At 43.3% G+C, this 15,058-nt stretch overlaps 1 protein-coding gene across 1 annotated transcript; it reads left to right on the top strand.

Moving 5' to 3' along the window:
• Positions 1 to 201: 201 nt before the first annotated feature.
• LIX1L (limb and CNS expressed 1 like) lies at positions 202 to 13,962 on the top strand. Its single transcript, XM_026721818.2, has 6 exons — positions 202 to 573; positions 6,745 to 6,908; positions 8,276 to 8,416; positions 9,954 to 10,049; positions 10,708 to 10,785; positions 12,060 to 13,962. Exons 1-6 carry the CDS (start codon positions 246 to 248, stop codon positions 12,300 to 12,302), a joined length of 1,050 nt encoding a protein of 349 aa, XP_026577603.1. The 5' UTR covers positions 202 to 245; the 3' UTR covers positions 12,303 to 13,962.
• Positions 13,963 to 15,058: the final 1,096 nt, after the last annotated feature.

The raw sequence follows: 15,058 nt of genomic DNA, 5'->3' as shown, positions 1-15,058 counted from the left end.
TAAGCCCAAGAGCGTCCGCCTGCTTCTGTTCTCGATCCCCATTGGCTAAAGCCTCGCCGAGGAGCCTCCCAACTCCAACTCGGGCCGTCCGTCTCCTGGCTTTCGAGAGACTCACGACGACGATTGGGCAAGAGGGCCGAAAAGCCCGCCTCCTGTCGGAGAAGGCTTTCTACCATTGGTTGCTGGCCAGGGCTGAGTGACAGCTCCGCGTCTCTTCGCCTACGGTCGCCCGCAACGGAGGGGCGATGGAGTCGCTCCGCGTCCAGCGGCTGCAGCCGGGCGTCGGCGGGACGCTGCGCTCGCTGCGGCCCGGCGTGACGACGGGGGCGCTTCCCTCGGCCGCCTCAGCGCCGCCTCTCCCGCCGCCCCCACCGCCGCTCGGGCTGACGCTCACCTTGGGGCCGCCGCCGGCCCCTCCGCCGCTCCCCCCCTCCCTCTTGCCGGGAGTGACGGCCGGCGCCACCGCTGCCGCCAGCCCTCCGGGAGCCGCCGGGGGCCCTCCCGCCGTCCTGAGGGAGGCCGTGGAGGCCGTGGTGCGGAGCTTCGCTAAGCACACGCAGGGATACGGCCGCGGTGAGGAGCCGCGCCCTTCCTGCCGAAGGCCCGCGCCCCTCAGCTTTGCCTCCTGCCGGGGTTGCTGCGGGGCCGAACGAGGGGGGGGTGGGCAGCCTGGAGACCCGTCAGACATCGCTGGTCCTCGACTTATGACCGAGATAGGAGTGGGGGGGGGTTCCATTGCTGAGCAAGACGTTGTGAAGGGCATCTTGCCCCATTTTACGACCTTCCTTGCCGTCGTTGTTAAGTGAATCCCTGCAGTTGCTAAATTAGTCACCCGGTCGTTAATTGAGTCTGGCTTTCCCATGGACTTTGCTTGCCAAGAAGGTCGCAAGAGCGGATCAGGTGACCCTGTGGGGAACCCCCACAGCCATCCTAAATGTGAATTTATGACGAATGTGAATCGGTTGCCAAAGTGCAACTTTTAATCCTGTGATGCTGGCAACAGTCGTAAGGGTGAAAAAGTGTGAAAAACGGTCATTTCTTCAGTGCTGCAAACTTGGAACGGTCACTAAGCGAATTGTCGCTAAGTGAACGGTCATTAAGTTGAGGAGTATCTGTCATTCCTTCTACTTTGCCTTTAGATAGTTCTTGACTTAACGATACATCAGCCGTCATATATACAAACCAGTTGCCAAGCATCTGAATTTGGATCGCGTGGCCGTGGGGAGTCTGCAATGGTCAGAAGTGTGGAAAAAGGGATTAGTCGCTTTTTTTCAAGGCTGTTGTAACTTTGGCCACTAAACGAGTGGTTGTAAAGCATGGATTACCTGTAATGGCTAAGTCTTAAGAGAAGTGTGAGCAGGGCGGAATGGGACAACTCGCTGCAGCACAATTCGACAATTTAATTATTTAAAATATGTTTAAAATATACTTTTTTGTCATTCGCACTTTATTTTGTTCTTCCACTGGCATCCTTTCTTTAATGATTCTGTTTGACTATTTCTTCAATATTAGCGTAAGTCAGAGGTCTCCAAACTTGGCAACTTTAAGACTTGTGGACTTCAACTCCCAGAATTCTCCAGCCAGCCATGCCTGCTTTTTTTTTCTCCCTTAATCTCCTAAAGTGGAGAGAGGTTGCACAGGAAGGGATTACAAGAGTCAGCTATGCTGGCTGGAGAATTCTGGGAGTTGAGGTCCACAAGTCTTAAAGTTGCCAAGTTTGGGGACCCCTGCTGTAAGTCTTTGTCCTGTGGTGAGTTGTTCCACGGTGAGTTGGCCATGAGGAGTTATTGTAGACCTGGAGCAGGGGTCGTTGGTTTATTTATGATGGCTGTGCCTCTGAACATAGTCAGAGTGCTTTTCTCCTTGGTGTGTTGCACTTCTGATCATGCAGGGAACATTTTTCTAAACATAGGGCTATCAAATGCAGAGACCATTCTCCAGAGATAGAGAATAGGGTGCACTTCATTGTTGATGATAAAAGCAACCGCGATAAGACTACAGCCATGATGGCGAACCTATGGCATGCGTGCCACAGGTGTCATGCAGAGCCATTTGTGCAGGCATGCGAGCCCCAACCAAACTTACCTGCACTGTGCATGCGCGCGCCTCCCAGCTGATTTTCAGCCCGTTTGAGGCCGTTTTCCCCCTCCCGGAGGCTTAAGGGAAGCCTCTGCAGTCTCGGGAGGCCGCAAAACGGGCCTTCTGGAAATACCGGAAGTGCCAAAACAGGGCCGTTTTTCGGCCTCCTGAGGCTGCAGAGGCTTCTCTCGAGCCTCCGGGAGGCTGAAAACGACCTCAAACGGACCGATAATCAGCTGGGAGGCATGTACATGCCCAGTGCAGGTAAGGGGGCGGGGCGGGGGTTTTGTGCATGCATGTGCAGGGGGGCGGGACACATTGCATTGTGGGTGCCAGCACGCACGTGCTTTCAGCACAGCACAACAAAAAGGTTCGCCATCACTGGACTAGAGCATAAAAGCGTGCATGGACTCAACTCCTGACAAGTTCATTTATAGGTGAAGATGTGTCCAGGTGGTGAATCCTTCATCTTTGTAGTTTTTTTTTTAAAGAGGACTATCTCAAGGATGGTTTAGTTGTTTTTACTGAAGATTGCAGTAAATGGGACTCTATAATTATGGTGTCTCTTAATTCTACATTGTAATTCTAGGTTTCTTTTTTTGGCAGTCTGTGCTTCTGAGCAAAGGCTTCTGTTTCTGTCAGTCTGATGTGACATCTTGCTTTAATAATAGCACTTTCATGGAAGCCATGGCGAAGCAGATTGCATTGTTTACTTTGTGTAGTTTTTTTATTTTATTATGTTTTCATTACTATGATTAGCAAGGAAGAGACAATTTACTCAGTAGAAGTTTACTTGGCTAGAGGAATGCATGCAATCATAACATATTTAATGGAGAGGCTGTCTGTTGGACAGTCTTTCAAAGTAGATTGCTGGAAATCATCCTTTGGGATCAGGAGTCAAGCAGAAGCTATAAGTTTTTGTCTCAAGCATCAAAGTGCTGTTAACCATACCTTGAAAACTTGTATTTCCTGAAACATAGTGGGCAACCATAAGAGAACTGGTGAAGCATCCCAAGAATTTTCCCATTGGGTTAAAAAAAAAAAATCAGGTGTGTAATTTTTTGTTTGTTAGAAGAGGCTTGGAAACTGTTACGAATGAGGATCCTGAATCCAGGTATAGGAGTGGCAGAGATAAAAGAAGGAGCAGACTTTCCTTAGTTCCAGGTTGCTTCTCTCCTTGGTCAGTTTCCATCCATTGCTTCTTGTCCTGCCCTTCTGGTGCTTTGGAAATTGCTTGCTCCGCTCTTTTTTTGTGGCAGCCCCTCAGATCCTGGAAAACTGCTATCATGTCACCCCTAGTCCTTCTTCTCACTAGACTAAACTCAATTCCTGCAACCATTCTTCTTATATTTTAGCCTCCAGCCCCCTAATCATCTTTGTTGCTCTTCTCTGCACTCTTTCCAGAGTCTCAACATCTTTTCTATATTGTGTAGACCAAAACTGGATGCAGTACTCTAGGTGTGGCCTTACCAAGAAAACTTTACTGTAAAGTGATCTTGATTCTAATCCTCTGTTGATGCGGCCTAGAACTGCATTAGCTTTTTTGATGGCTGTAGCAGGCTGCTTGCTCATATTCAAGTAGTTGTCCACTAGGTCTTTTACATTCCTCTTGCAGTTACAGCTATTAAGCCAGGTTCTACTTATTCTATACCTGTTTTTTTCTGGCCTAAATGTAAAACTTTCCTTTTCTCACCATTGGATTCCATTTTATTAGACAGGGCTCAGTGCTTCTGTATCTTGAGCCTATCTTCTGGAGTACTGACTATTCCTGCCAGCTTGGTGTCATCAGCAAATTTGGCAAGTTCCCCTTCACTCCTGCAAATTGTTATAAAGATACTGAAGAGTTTTGGGCCTAAGATAGAACCTTTAGGTACCCCACATATTACTTCAGTATCTCTGTGTAGTTCCATTAAGGACTCCATGTTGAGTGCAGTTGGTCAGCCAGTTACAAATCCATTTGGTGGTGATGCTGTCTATCTCACATTTTTTTAGCTTACCATGAAGTAGGTTGTGGTCTACTTTGTCAACTGCTTTACTGAAATCCAAGCATACTGTATCCATTACGTTTCACTGTCCACTAATTTAGTCACTTTGTCAAATAATGAAATAAGGTTTGGCATGATCTGTTTTTGACAAACCCATGTTGGCTTCTGGTTATAACTTTTGCTTGCTTCTAGGTGTATCTTTTCCAGGATCTTCCCAGACATTGAGGTCAAGCTGATTGATCTGTAGTTTCCTGCATCCATTCCCCCCTCCTTTTTTTTTTGAAGATGGCAACCAGTTAAAGGAGTGGATAGTTTTAACTCCGCTATCAGCATAATTTATGAACATTTTTATTTTTATTTTCAACATCACAAAAAATTATACCAGCTAAAACATAATATTTGGAAGGGAACCTAATAATTTAACCTCTGGGACTTCATGCCTGAAAGTTTTATGTATTTTTTAGTTGTCAAAAAGAGCAACATTCTCTATTAATAAAATCCTTTTCTCAAAGTGACCTTATTTTATGATCGCCTTCGTTTCTATTTATATTCAGCTGCAAGAAAGCTTATTCAAGTTTGGAACCTGTTTGGACTGCAAAGTATTTGTTCTGGAATTCTGTAAAGTTCTCTCAATTTTTTTTCCTCAAAACTTATTTTATTGTTTTGAGTAAGAATAGAGAAAGATATATTAAAGTGTTTAATACAATTGTAAGGGGGAAAAACACTGTTTTCATATCGAGAACTACAGTTGTTTGTTTGGCTGTTGTTGTGTAGCTGGAGAGGATCCAATGAATGCTATTTTGTACATTTTACACAGTAAATGCTTGGCAGGCAGCCTGTAGCTTAGCTGCTTTTCTGGCTCTGAAAGCCTGCAAGGACATATGAAATCATTTACTCTTTCTTCTTAAATATGCAAGTCAGATGTGTGTCATGCGCAAGGCAAGGACCAGAGTTTGGAGCCAGGAGAATAAACAGTGTTTATAAATAAAAACGTTTGACTTCTGACTGTAAACATTTGCACTTTGGTAGCAGGAAGTGTAGAAAAGAAATGCTTTTCTTCATGAGCATTTTTAGAGATTTCTTTCTTTGTATCAAAAGCTTTCCTGCTTCACATGGAGATTTTCTTATATGGAGGAGCTGAACTTTCCAACAGAAAGCTAGTGTTTCTTCCGTTGCTTAGGATTCATAAATATTTAGCATGCAGGTAATCCTCCACTTACGACCACATTTGAGCCCAAAATTTGTCAGAAGGTCACAACGGCACTGAAAAAAATCACTTATGACCATTTTTCACACTTACGACCGTAGCAGCTTCCCCATGGTCACATAATCAAAATTCAGGTGCTTGGCAACTGGCTCCTATTTAGGTCGGTCCCGGGGTCACATGATCCACTTTTGCAACTTTCTGTCAAGCAAATTCAATGGGGAAGCCAGATTCACTTAACAACCTTGTTACTAATTTAACAACTGCAGTGATTCACCTACAAAAGTGGCAAGAAAAGTCATACAATGGGGGAAACTCACTTAACTAATATTTCATATGTCGTGGACTACCTGTATGCCCAGCATTTTCCAGTTGATTAGTAATCCTTCGTTTTGAGTTTGTTTCTGAAAGGCTGAGATAATATCTTCTAGTTACCATTTAAAAATTGTAGTGTCTATGTAGGAATTAATTATAGAAGCTGTGTGGACATCCTAGAGGAGTGTTCTATGCTGTAAGCCAAGGGTCTTCAAATTTGGCAAGTTTAAGACTTGTGGACTTCAACTCCCAGAATTCCTGAGCTAACATGACTGGAGGTGGAATTCTGGAAGTTGAAGTCCACAAGTCTTAAAGCTGTCAAGTTTGAAGACCCCTGATTATCTATTTATCTATCTATCACCTATCTCATCTGTCTCTGTAATCAATATATCTGTTAATCATCTATATATCCTCTGTCTCTAATTTATAACATCTATAGCTCTGTGTTTATCTTATATCTGTCTATCATCTATCTATCCTATCATCTGTCTCTAATCAATATCTATAGCTAACTGTTAATCATCTATATCAATGGTCTTCAAACTTGGCTAGTTTAAGACTTGTGGCCTTTAACTCCCAGAATTCCCGAGCTAACATGACTGGAGGAGGAATTCTGGGAGTTGAAGACCACAAATCTTAAAGCCGTCAAGTTTGAAGACCTCCTGTTCTATCACTATCCATTACCTCTCTCTCTCCCCGTACCTACCTATCTATTTACCTATCTATCAATCTATCATCTACATATCTATCTATGTATCATCTATCATCTATCGCAAGGGTCTTCAAAGTTGGCAAGTTTAAGACTTGTGGACTTCAACTCCCAGAATTCCCAAGCTAACATGATGGGAGGAGGAAGAATTCTGGGACTTGAAGTCCACAAGTCTTAAAGCTGTCAAGTTTGAAGACCCCTGCTATAAGTAGTCCTTGACTTATGGCCAATCGCTTAGCGACCATTCAAAGTTATAATGAACTTCCCTAGGGCTACTTGCAACCTGGTTCTGCGGTTACAATAGTGAATCCAATTGTGGGTCTAAGTTGAGGACTATCTGCAGTAGCTCTCTGGATTCTCCAATTGCAGCAATGATCGGGAAATCTTTACGCTGCAGATATGTGTGTAAATAATTGTTAATATTCTTACAGAGACTCCTTTTCTATTTTCAGTCAATGTTGTTGAAGCGCTTCAGGAATTCTGGCAGATGAAGCAATCCCGTGGTGCTGATCTGAAAAATGGCGCTCTGGTGGTTTACGAGATGGTCCCATCCAACAGCCCTCCTTACATTTGCTATGTTACGTTGCCAGGAGGGAGCTGCTTTGGCAGTTTTCAGGTTAGATGTGTCTTATTTATGGGATCTTAGACTTGAACTGTGAGGTCGTGTAGAGGTGCTCTCCTCCCACTCAGAAGGTTGAGAGTTCAATCCTAGGCAGCGGCAGATGTTTCCCTACCAGGGTGCAAAGGAAAAATATCTGCTGTGAACTCTGCATAGGCATCAGGAAGAGCATCAGGCCAGTGAACGCTCAGCTCCATTCAGTCGCCCCAAAGCAAGAGATTACAGGGTCATAAAAAGAAAAAAACAAATTACAGAATCCTAGTCAGGTGGAATTGATGAAAATATCTTTAGTTTTGAACAGCCTTTCTTTTCATAAAAAGACAAGCTATGAGACGTAATGTTCTGTACTGTAAATGTGAAAAATACAAAGTGTGTGCTACCTTTAGCAGCATAATATCAGCAATAAGTTTCAGAAATACTGTATTCCCCAGCTATTCCAAATCCTGGGCTTAACAGAACCTAAGCAGCAGAGATCTTCAGGTAAATTATTCGGTTTTTGAGATTTGAATAGGCATCTGAAAGAAACAGGAATGTCTGAACCATAGCACTGGGTCTTTAGAATCAAGTAGCTAGAGTTTGGTTTTAAACAGTAATTTTATTGACAAACTAGCTTGATACCTGTGGTTTGCTACGAAGCTACGTGATCAGGCTTAGTTTTGGGGGGGAAAAATAAGGGGGGAAATTCAGCCTCTGTCTACCAGAATCCATCAGTATTCATCTGGCTAGTGTCCTGTCAGTTGAGGGCTGTTTTGAAACTGAAACAGTATTTGCTGTATGAACAAGGAGACAGCAAGGAGCCTGGGCATGGCTTAGCTCAACTGTCCTGTACTAAAGCTATTTGGTGCTGTGAAACTCAAACTGAAACTGAAACTCCTCTCCTCTGCTTGTGTTTTGCATTTGGAAGAGATTTCTTTCCAGGTGGGGAGGGGGAGTAGAACTCCTTAGCATCAGAGCGCATTAATAATAATAATATAGAAAATACTAATGCTCTGATGGTCATTTCAAAAAATCCTTTCTTAGTGAGCGCCTAGAAGCCAAGAGGAACATAAGGGCCAAATTTCAAGTTTGTAGGCTTTACGGTTCTGGAGATTTTGTGATGATGTGTGAGTGGTATTTTGCTTTTATATAGAGAGATATTATTGTGGCATTTTTTTCTTTAAATGTACGTGCTGACTTTCAGCATCCCATGAGTTTCTTTCTTGGATGTGAGCTTTCAAACCTTTCTGACGGTTGCAGCCTATCAAAGAATAGCAATTCAATAGTGCCCTTTGCAGTATGATGAAAATTTAGGGATAACTTTGTTTATTTACCCAGATAGTTTCTTTCTTACATCTGCCTTGCATTCTTCTCCAACCCCATCTCAGTTTTGTCCAACGAAAGCTGAAGCCAGAAGAAGTGCTGCAAAAATTGCACTGATGAATTCAGTCTTCAATGAACATCCATCCCGTAGAATCACGGATGACTTTATTGAGAAAAGTGTCACGGAGGCCTTGGCATCTTTCAACGTAAGTGCTTTTGAAGGTCCTGTAATTAGTTGGGAAACAGTTGTAGGGAAAATTCAAAAATCTTTAGGAATCCTTCTGGAATAGCAATAGCACTTAGACTTATATTCCGCTTTATAGTGCTTTACAGCCCTCCCTAAGCGGTTTACAGAGTCAGCCTCTTGCCCCCAACAATCTGGGTCCTCATTTTACTGACCTTGGAAGGATGGAAGGCTGAGTCAACCTCGAGCCTTGGTGGGATTTGAACTGCCAAATTGTAGGCAGCTGGCTGCAGAAGTAGCTTGCAGTACTGCACTCTAACCACTGTGTCACAGAGGCTCCTAATCCTTTATTGGTGAGGCCTCTAAACAGCTCTCTGGGTGTGTAATGAAAATAAGTATCTTAACCATTGTTGTGTACTTCTCCCAGTTATAAGTGTGTGTACAATATTTACCTCGGGCCCTTTCAATATCTTTTTTTTGATGCCCAATTGTTCCTTTTGTATTAACAAGATTTTTAGAAGTGTTTTTCTCCTGCCTAGCTGTAATTGAGCCCACAAGTTCATTTGTATGTTGTGACGGTCATAAAGTGGCCATTCTATGACTGTGCTCAATTTTACAAAGTTGTTTCTGTTGGTCGCTAAACAAACATAGCAATAGCCCTTAGACTTATATGCCGCTTCACAGTGCTTTATGCCCTCTAAGCGGTTTACAGAGTCAGCCTCTTGCCCCCAACAATCTGTGTCCTCATTTTACTGACCTCAAAAGGATGGAAGGCTGAGTCAACCTCGAGCCGGTCAGGATTGAACTGGCAGTCGGCAGAATTAGCTTGCAATACTGCATTCTAACCACTGCGCCCCCATGGTAGTCATTAAGCAAATGCTGCGGTTGTTGTAGGAGATGACCAGGTGGGATCAAATACACCATCAGTTTGGAGTTTTTGTGTTCCTGTAAGAGACTTAAGTCCAGCCCCTTTCTCTCCCCCCATCCCCCCGACCCTGAAGTCTGTTATCTGGTGCCAATTTGCTTTGACCATTAGTAGTTCAGATTCTTGTGTATCAAGAGCATGAAATCAATTTGTAGTATTTTGAATTCTGTCGTGGTTCCTGACTTCTTGCACCTGACAATTGTTAAGTGAACCCATAAAGTTCATTGTAAGTGAACTTCATACCCAGATTGCAAGTCCCTTTTGGAGGGGGTGGGGGGGTCAGTTGTAACTTTGGGCAGTTGCTAAGCAACCAGTCATAAGTTAAGCGCTACCTCTGCCACAGCCCTACGGAATATTCATATATTGTAAAACTAACTTCCAAAAACTGCAGCTCTGTGAAAACTCTTCTTAAAGTAAGAATCCTTCTTGCATAAAAATGTGATCTTTTTACCGTAATCCAAGGGTCTTCAAACTTGGCAAGTTTAAGACTCATGGACTTCAACTCCCAGAATTCCTGAGCTAACATGACTGGAGGAGGAATTATGGGAGTTGAAGTCCACAAGTCTTCAAGCTGTTGAGTTTGAAGACTCCTGCTCTAATCCAATCTAACCTACAATGTTTGTCTTTCCAACAGGGTAACAGAGAGGAAGCAGATAATCCAAGTACAGGAATTGGTGCATTCCGCTTCATGTTGGAGTCCAACAAAGGGAAATCCATGTTAGAATTCCAGGTATTCTTAATTGGATTATGCGATTCAGACTTTTGCTGCTAAAACCTGACCTATTTGCCTTAATTTCAAGTAGCTGTTTGTGAAGAGGAAATGCAAAATATGCAGGAGAGGTGGAATTGGCATGGAAATGTAGTATTGTTATTGTTCTCCACAATGTGTTGACCGGCTCTGAAATATCATCAGATATCCTAAAATAAAAGCCTCTTGCAATGCCTTTAATGCAATTGCTTAAGGAATTAACGGTGGGTTCATTTGATGGTAAACTGAGAATCTCTTTCTGACATTATCAGAATTAGATTTTAAGAAAAAGTTTGGAAACCTCTGGGCATTGTTGAAAGATGAATCACTCAGCAGTTTTTATGTTAACAACCTGGAGGCAAATTATCATGTGCAATATTCAGAAATGCAGTGCTCAAGGGGAGAGGGAATGGCTTTGGGCACATCCAGTCATGCCTCCAGAAGCTGTAAATGCTCCCAACACTGGGAGTTTTTAAAAAGATGTTGGATAACCATTTGTCTGAAGTGGTGTAGGGTTTCTTGCCTTAGGGGGTGGACTAGAAGACCTCCAAAGTCCCTTCAAACTCTGTTATTCTATTCTAGTTCATGCCTTTTTTCTGCTGATAACAATGCTCAGAATTGGCCTGCTTTCTTTTGGCAGGAACTGATGACAGTTTTCCAGCTGCTACACTGGAACGGTAGCCTTAAAGCCATGCGAGAGAGGCAGTGCTCACGGCAGGTAGGTTTGTTCAAAGGATCTGCAGCTTTTTATGCCTGTAGCTGGTGGTGGACAGAAGCCGAGGTGCATCTGGTATTGCTGAACATCTTTGCTGTGAGCTTCCTGAAGCTGCTGGAACTCAGTACCACCTGGAGAGCTGCAGGTTCTCCTCCCTCTATTTTAAAACAGCACCAGTTTTGGTCTCTGTGGAAAACAAAGCAACATATGAGAGATTCTTGCAGCTTAAGAGAAGTGTGTGAAATCGAGAAATTGCACTTTTACTCCCTTTCTTTAAGCCAGAAGAATCTGAGCTTGGGCTAGTTCCACTTGTCAATCCTTGATTGAAATAAAAGATTGAGAATAGGCTCTAGCAACAAGGTACAGGTAGTCTTTGACTTACAACAGTTTGTTAATAGACTGTTCAGAGTTCCAACGGCACCAAAAAAAGGGACTTATGACCATTTTTCAGAGTTACGATCGTCACAGCATCCCCTTTATCACATGATCAAAAATTCAGACGCTTTGCAACCGGTTCATATTTATGACTGTTGCAGTGTCCCGATGTCATGTGATCCCCTTTTTGCGACCTTTCGACAGGCAAAGTCAATGGGAAAGCCAGATTCACTTAACAGCTGCATTACTAGCTTATCAACTGCAGTGCTTCACTTAACGACTGTGCCAAGAAAGGTCATAAAATGGGGCAAAATTCACTTTAAAATGTCTCAATATAAATTTTGGGCTCAGTTGCGGTTGTAAGTTGAGGACTATCTGTACTTTACTGACAATAAAGCAGTTAGAGATTAGAGCAGGCAGAATCTGTTGTCTAGGCACGAAAACATTGCAGTTAATTTTCCTTTTCCCGGGGCCACCCCTTCTGCAATCAGTTACTGTCCAATTCAAAATCCTGGGTTGCTTTGGAAATGGACCCAGTGTTCTTACCCTTCCCCTCAGCACATTCCTTTTGTTGGCCTTGTGCTTGTGCTCCTCAGCTCAGGGCCGGCTCTGCTTCAATCCCAATCCCGCCCCCCCTCCCCCCCCCCCACATTCCAATCTCTTCCCCCCACCTCCCACCTTTGCTATGCCAGGCTGGTAAAAGACAAAGCGAAGCAACAGCAGCAGAGTGGCAGCCATAACGGTCACTTGCTGTTCCATGTTTTTGTACGAGTTTTTTGAAGGATGGTTTACGGCATGAAGCCGCCTGCCTGACTGGAGAGAGAAAAACCTCTTGGCTGGCTCTGTTATCTGGAAGACCTCCTTTCTCCCATTCATTTGTGTCCTCTTTCCTCCTTCACCAGGAGGTGCTGGCACACTACTCCCATCGTGCTCTGGATGATGATATACGGAACCAGATGGCAACGGATTGGGTCAACCGAGAGCAGAACATCCCAGGGGCCCTTTCCAGGGAGCTGGCCTCGACCGAGCGTGAACTGGACGAAGCTCGGCTAGCTGGAAAGGAGCTGAGATTTCACAAGGAGAAGAAAGACATCCTGATGTTGGCTGCTGGCCAGCTGGGGAACCTGCATTCTTCCAACTGCTAGGACTCTCGTAGCTCTTTCACTCCCTTCTTAACTACTCTCTCTTCCCACAATAGTTTGCTGAAGAAGTCAGAAGGAATGTTACAAATATGAAGAAGCCCCATGTTCAGCCCGATTTTTTCCTAATTTTATCGTGCAATGTGATGTTTGTGTTTGGGAGACTTTAGTGCAGAATTTGAAAATAACCTTAATTGCCTTAATTTTTAGTTCTAAGTGTCAGGTGTCCTCCCATTAGAGAAGGAAACTGAGGGTAACCTTTTTGGGGTGGGTGGGTGGGGAAACTGTCGAGTTGGTTCAGAACTCGGCTTCAATTCTAATCACCTGAAAGGTGTCATTGAACAGCCTCCAACGCTTTGCTTTCCAAGGACAGAGGACCAATTGCACACTTTTTTAAAAAAAAGATTGTTGAAAATTCTGTATAGATTTTATACTTGGACCTCCGGTTATCTTTTCGTTCTGCTGAAGAACTTTTTGTAGAACATACTAATAATGTAACTTTTTTGGGAGAAATAGACCTTTGTTCAAATCTTGATTCTATCCAGGTTGTCAGTATTAAGTAGAAAAGGAACACTGCCACAGAAGAATGGCAGTGTTTGTTATTAGGAGTATAATGGATTGATATATGCTACGCAGATGTGTACCTACAGCTAAAAGTAGTTTGATATACACCATCTTATAAGTAGAGCACTTAAAACACCCTGTTTCCGTTATTGTCCAATCTCCAGTAGGATTCTATTTTAACTGGACTGATTGTCACTTTTTTCAGTGCCATAAACTTTGAACAGTCCCTACACTACTGTTGTAAATCAAGGACTACCTATATTGACCATGACTTAATTTTATATTGTTGCTGTGTTCAAGATTTACTTTCAAAATCTTAGGACACATTAAGGAATGTTGGTCTCCGGCATGCCAGGTTAGTTTGGTTCTTTGCTGGTTTTTTTCTCATGTGTAAACAAGCCCTGATCCAGTACAAAAACTTGGTGTACGATATCTCTTGATCAAAAATTTCAGGCCCTCTTAAGGTAAATGAAGCAACTTGCAAAAGTTTGGTGGTCTGTTCTGGTTGATTATTATAGTAAAAATTTGACCGATGGGGGAAATATTAGCTGGTGATCAATGGGCTCAAGGTATTTTTTTGGTCTTCATGTCTTCAATATCTTGCCATTTGTATACATGAAATAAAACAATATCCTCTTTTTATATATATATATATATATATACATATACATATTTATATTTATATATTTTATACATAGGTATTGTTTACACAATATTAATGTTTAAAGCATTTATAAAGTTAGCTTGCAACTAAATTCTTTGAAGAAGAATACTAGTTCAGACTAGTCTGGCTGACTGGTAAGACCCATATTTGGGTTATGTCTCTTACCTGAATCTATCCAGAGACAGTCTGAATAGGTCTCAGTTTTCACATGACCCAAATGTGAAATACTGTACTTCCTTCTGGTGCTGATGTTTTTTCCCTGACCATGCAGCAGCTTCCCCCCCCCCCTCTGTTTTCTGTAACTATTGGTAATCTCCATATTATCTGTGCAGTATTACCTACAATACTCCCCTAGGCTGCTTGACTCTTTCATGATTTGTGTGTTCACAACTTTGTAATGCATAGTTTTTGTGTAATAAACAGGATTTGGGAAAAGCCCTTCCTCTTGTTCATTCCATTGCTTAGAAGCGAAGCCATCACCCACCATTTTATATTTCCTATTTCTGTGCTCTTCTTGGGGAAAATCCAGACGTCTTGCACCTTGTTACTCAAGGGAGGCCTGCAGCTTCTTCCTCTATTGCTGTTGCTCAGTGTACAGGTAGTCCTCGGATTACAACCAGAACTGAGCCCAAAATCTCTGGTGCGGAGTGAAGCATTTGTTAAGTTAATTTTGCCCCATTTTACGACCTTTTTGTGCCGCCATTTGGTGAATCACTGCAGGGGTTAAGTCAGTAACACAATTGTTTAAGCGAATCTGGCTTCCCCATTTACTTTTGCTTGCCAGGTCGCAAAAGGGGATCACATGTCCCTGGGACATCAGTTATCATACAAACAGGTAGTCCTCAACTTCATGACTACAAGTGAGCCCAAAATTTATGTTGCCAAGCGAAAAATCTGTTAAGTGAATTTGTTCCATTTTAGGACTTTTCTTGCCACATTCGTTAAGTGAATCCCTGCAATTGTTAAATTAGTAACCCAATTGTTAAGTGAATTCTGTCTTCCCCATTGACTTTGCTAGTCAAAAGGTTGCAAAAGGGGATCACGTGACCCTGGCACACTGCGACCGTCATAAATATGAGTCAAGCATCCGAAGGTAAATCACATTGAGCGTGGGGAGGCTTGCAATGGCCATATGTGTGAAAAACGATCATAAGTCACTTTTTTTCAGGGCCACTGTAACTTCGAGCAGTCACTAAACGAACCGTTACCTGTATATATGCGAGTTGCCAGTTGCTGAGTCAAATTCAAGCGGCCATTTGGAATCTGGGGCTGCAATGACCCGTGCCCGGCGCAAGGGGGCAGTGCGCTATGTCTCTATCATTCTGATTACAAACCGGCGGCACCAGGAGCCACGCCCCCAAGAGTGCCGCGCAGACTCAGTTGCCACCTTGTAGGGGCGACCTACCTCTTTTTTTTTTTTCCAGCAGCCACGCTTCCGAAGGAGCTGCGCAGACTCAGTTGCAGTCTTGTAGGTCGACCTTCTCTAAATGGCTGCCGGGACCGTCCCTTTCTTTTCTTCCCAGGAGGCGGTTGC

Source organism: Pseudonaja textilis, chromosome 16 (assembly GCF_049901715.1).
Source record: "Pseudonaja textilis isolate UNSWEBS1 chromosome 16, rPseTex1.2, whole genome shotgun sequence".
Taxonomy (NCBI): domain Eukaryota; kingdom Metazoa; phylum Chordata; class Lepidosauria; order Squamata; family Elapidae; genus Pseudonaja; species Pseudonaja textilis.
The sequence above is the reverse complement of the archived record's forward strand: the minus strand, read 5'-3'. Positions and strand labels throughout refer to the sequence as shown.

Excerpts from the sequence above, each read along its gene's own strand:
- LIX1L (XM_026721818.2), top strand. The coding sequence starts at position 246 with ATGGAGTCGCTCCGCGTCCAGCGGCTGCAGCCGGGCGTCGGCGGGACG. Across the intron at positions 574-6,744 it reads CACGCAGGGATACGGCCGCG|TCAATGTTGTTGAAGCGCTT; the intron begins GTGAGGAGCCGC and ends TTCTATTTTCAG. Across the intron at positions 10,786-12,059 it reads AGAGGCAGTGCTCACGGCAG|GAGGTGCTGGCACACTACTC; the intron begins GTAGGTTTGTTC and ends CTCCTTCACCAG.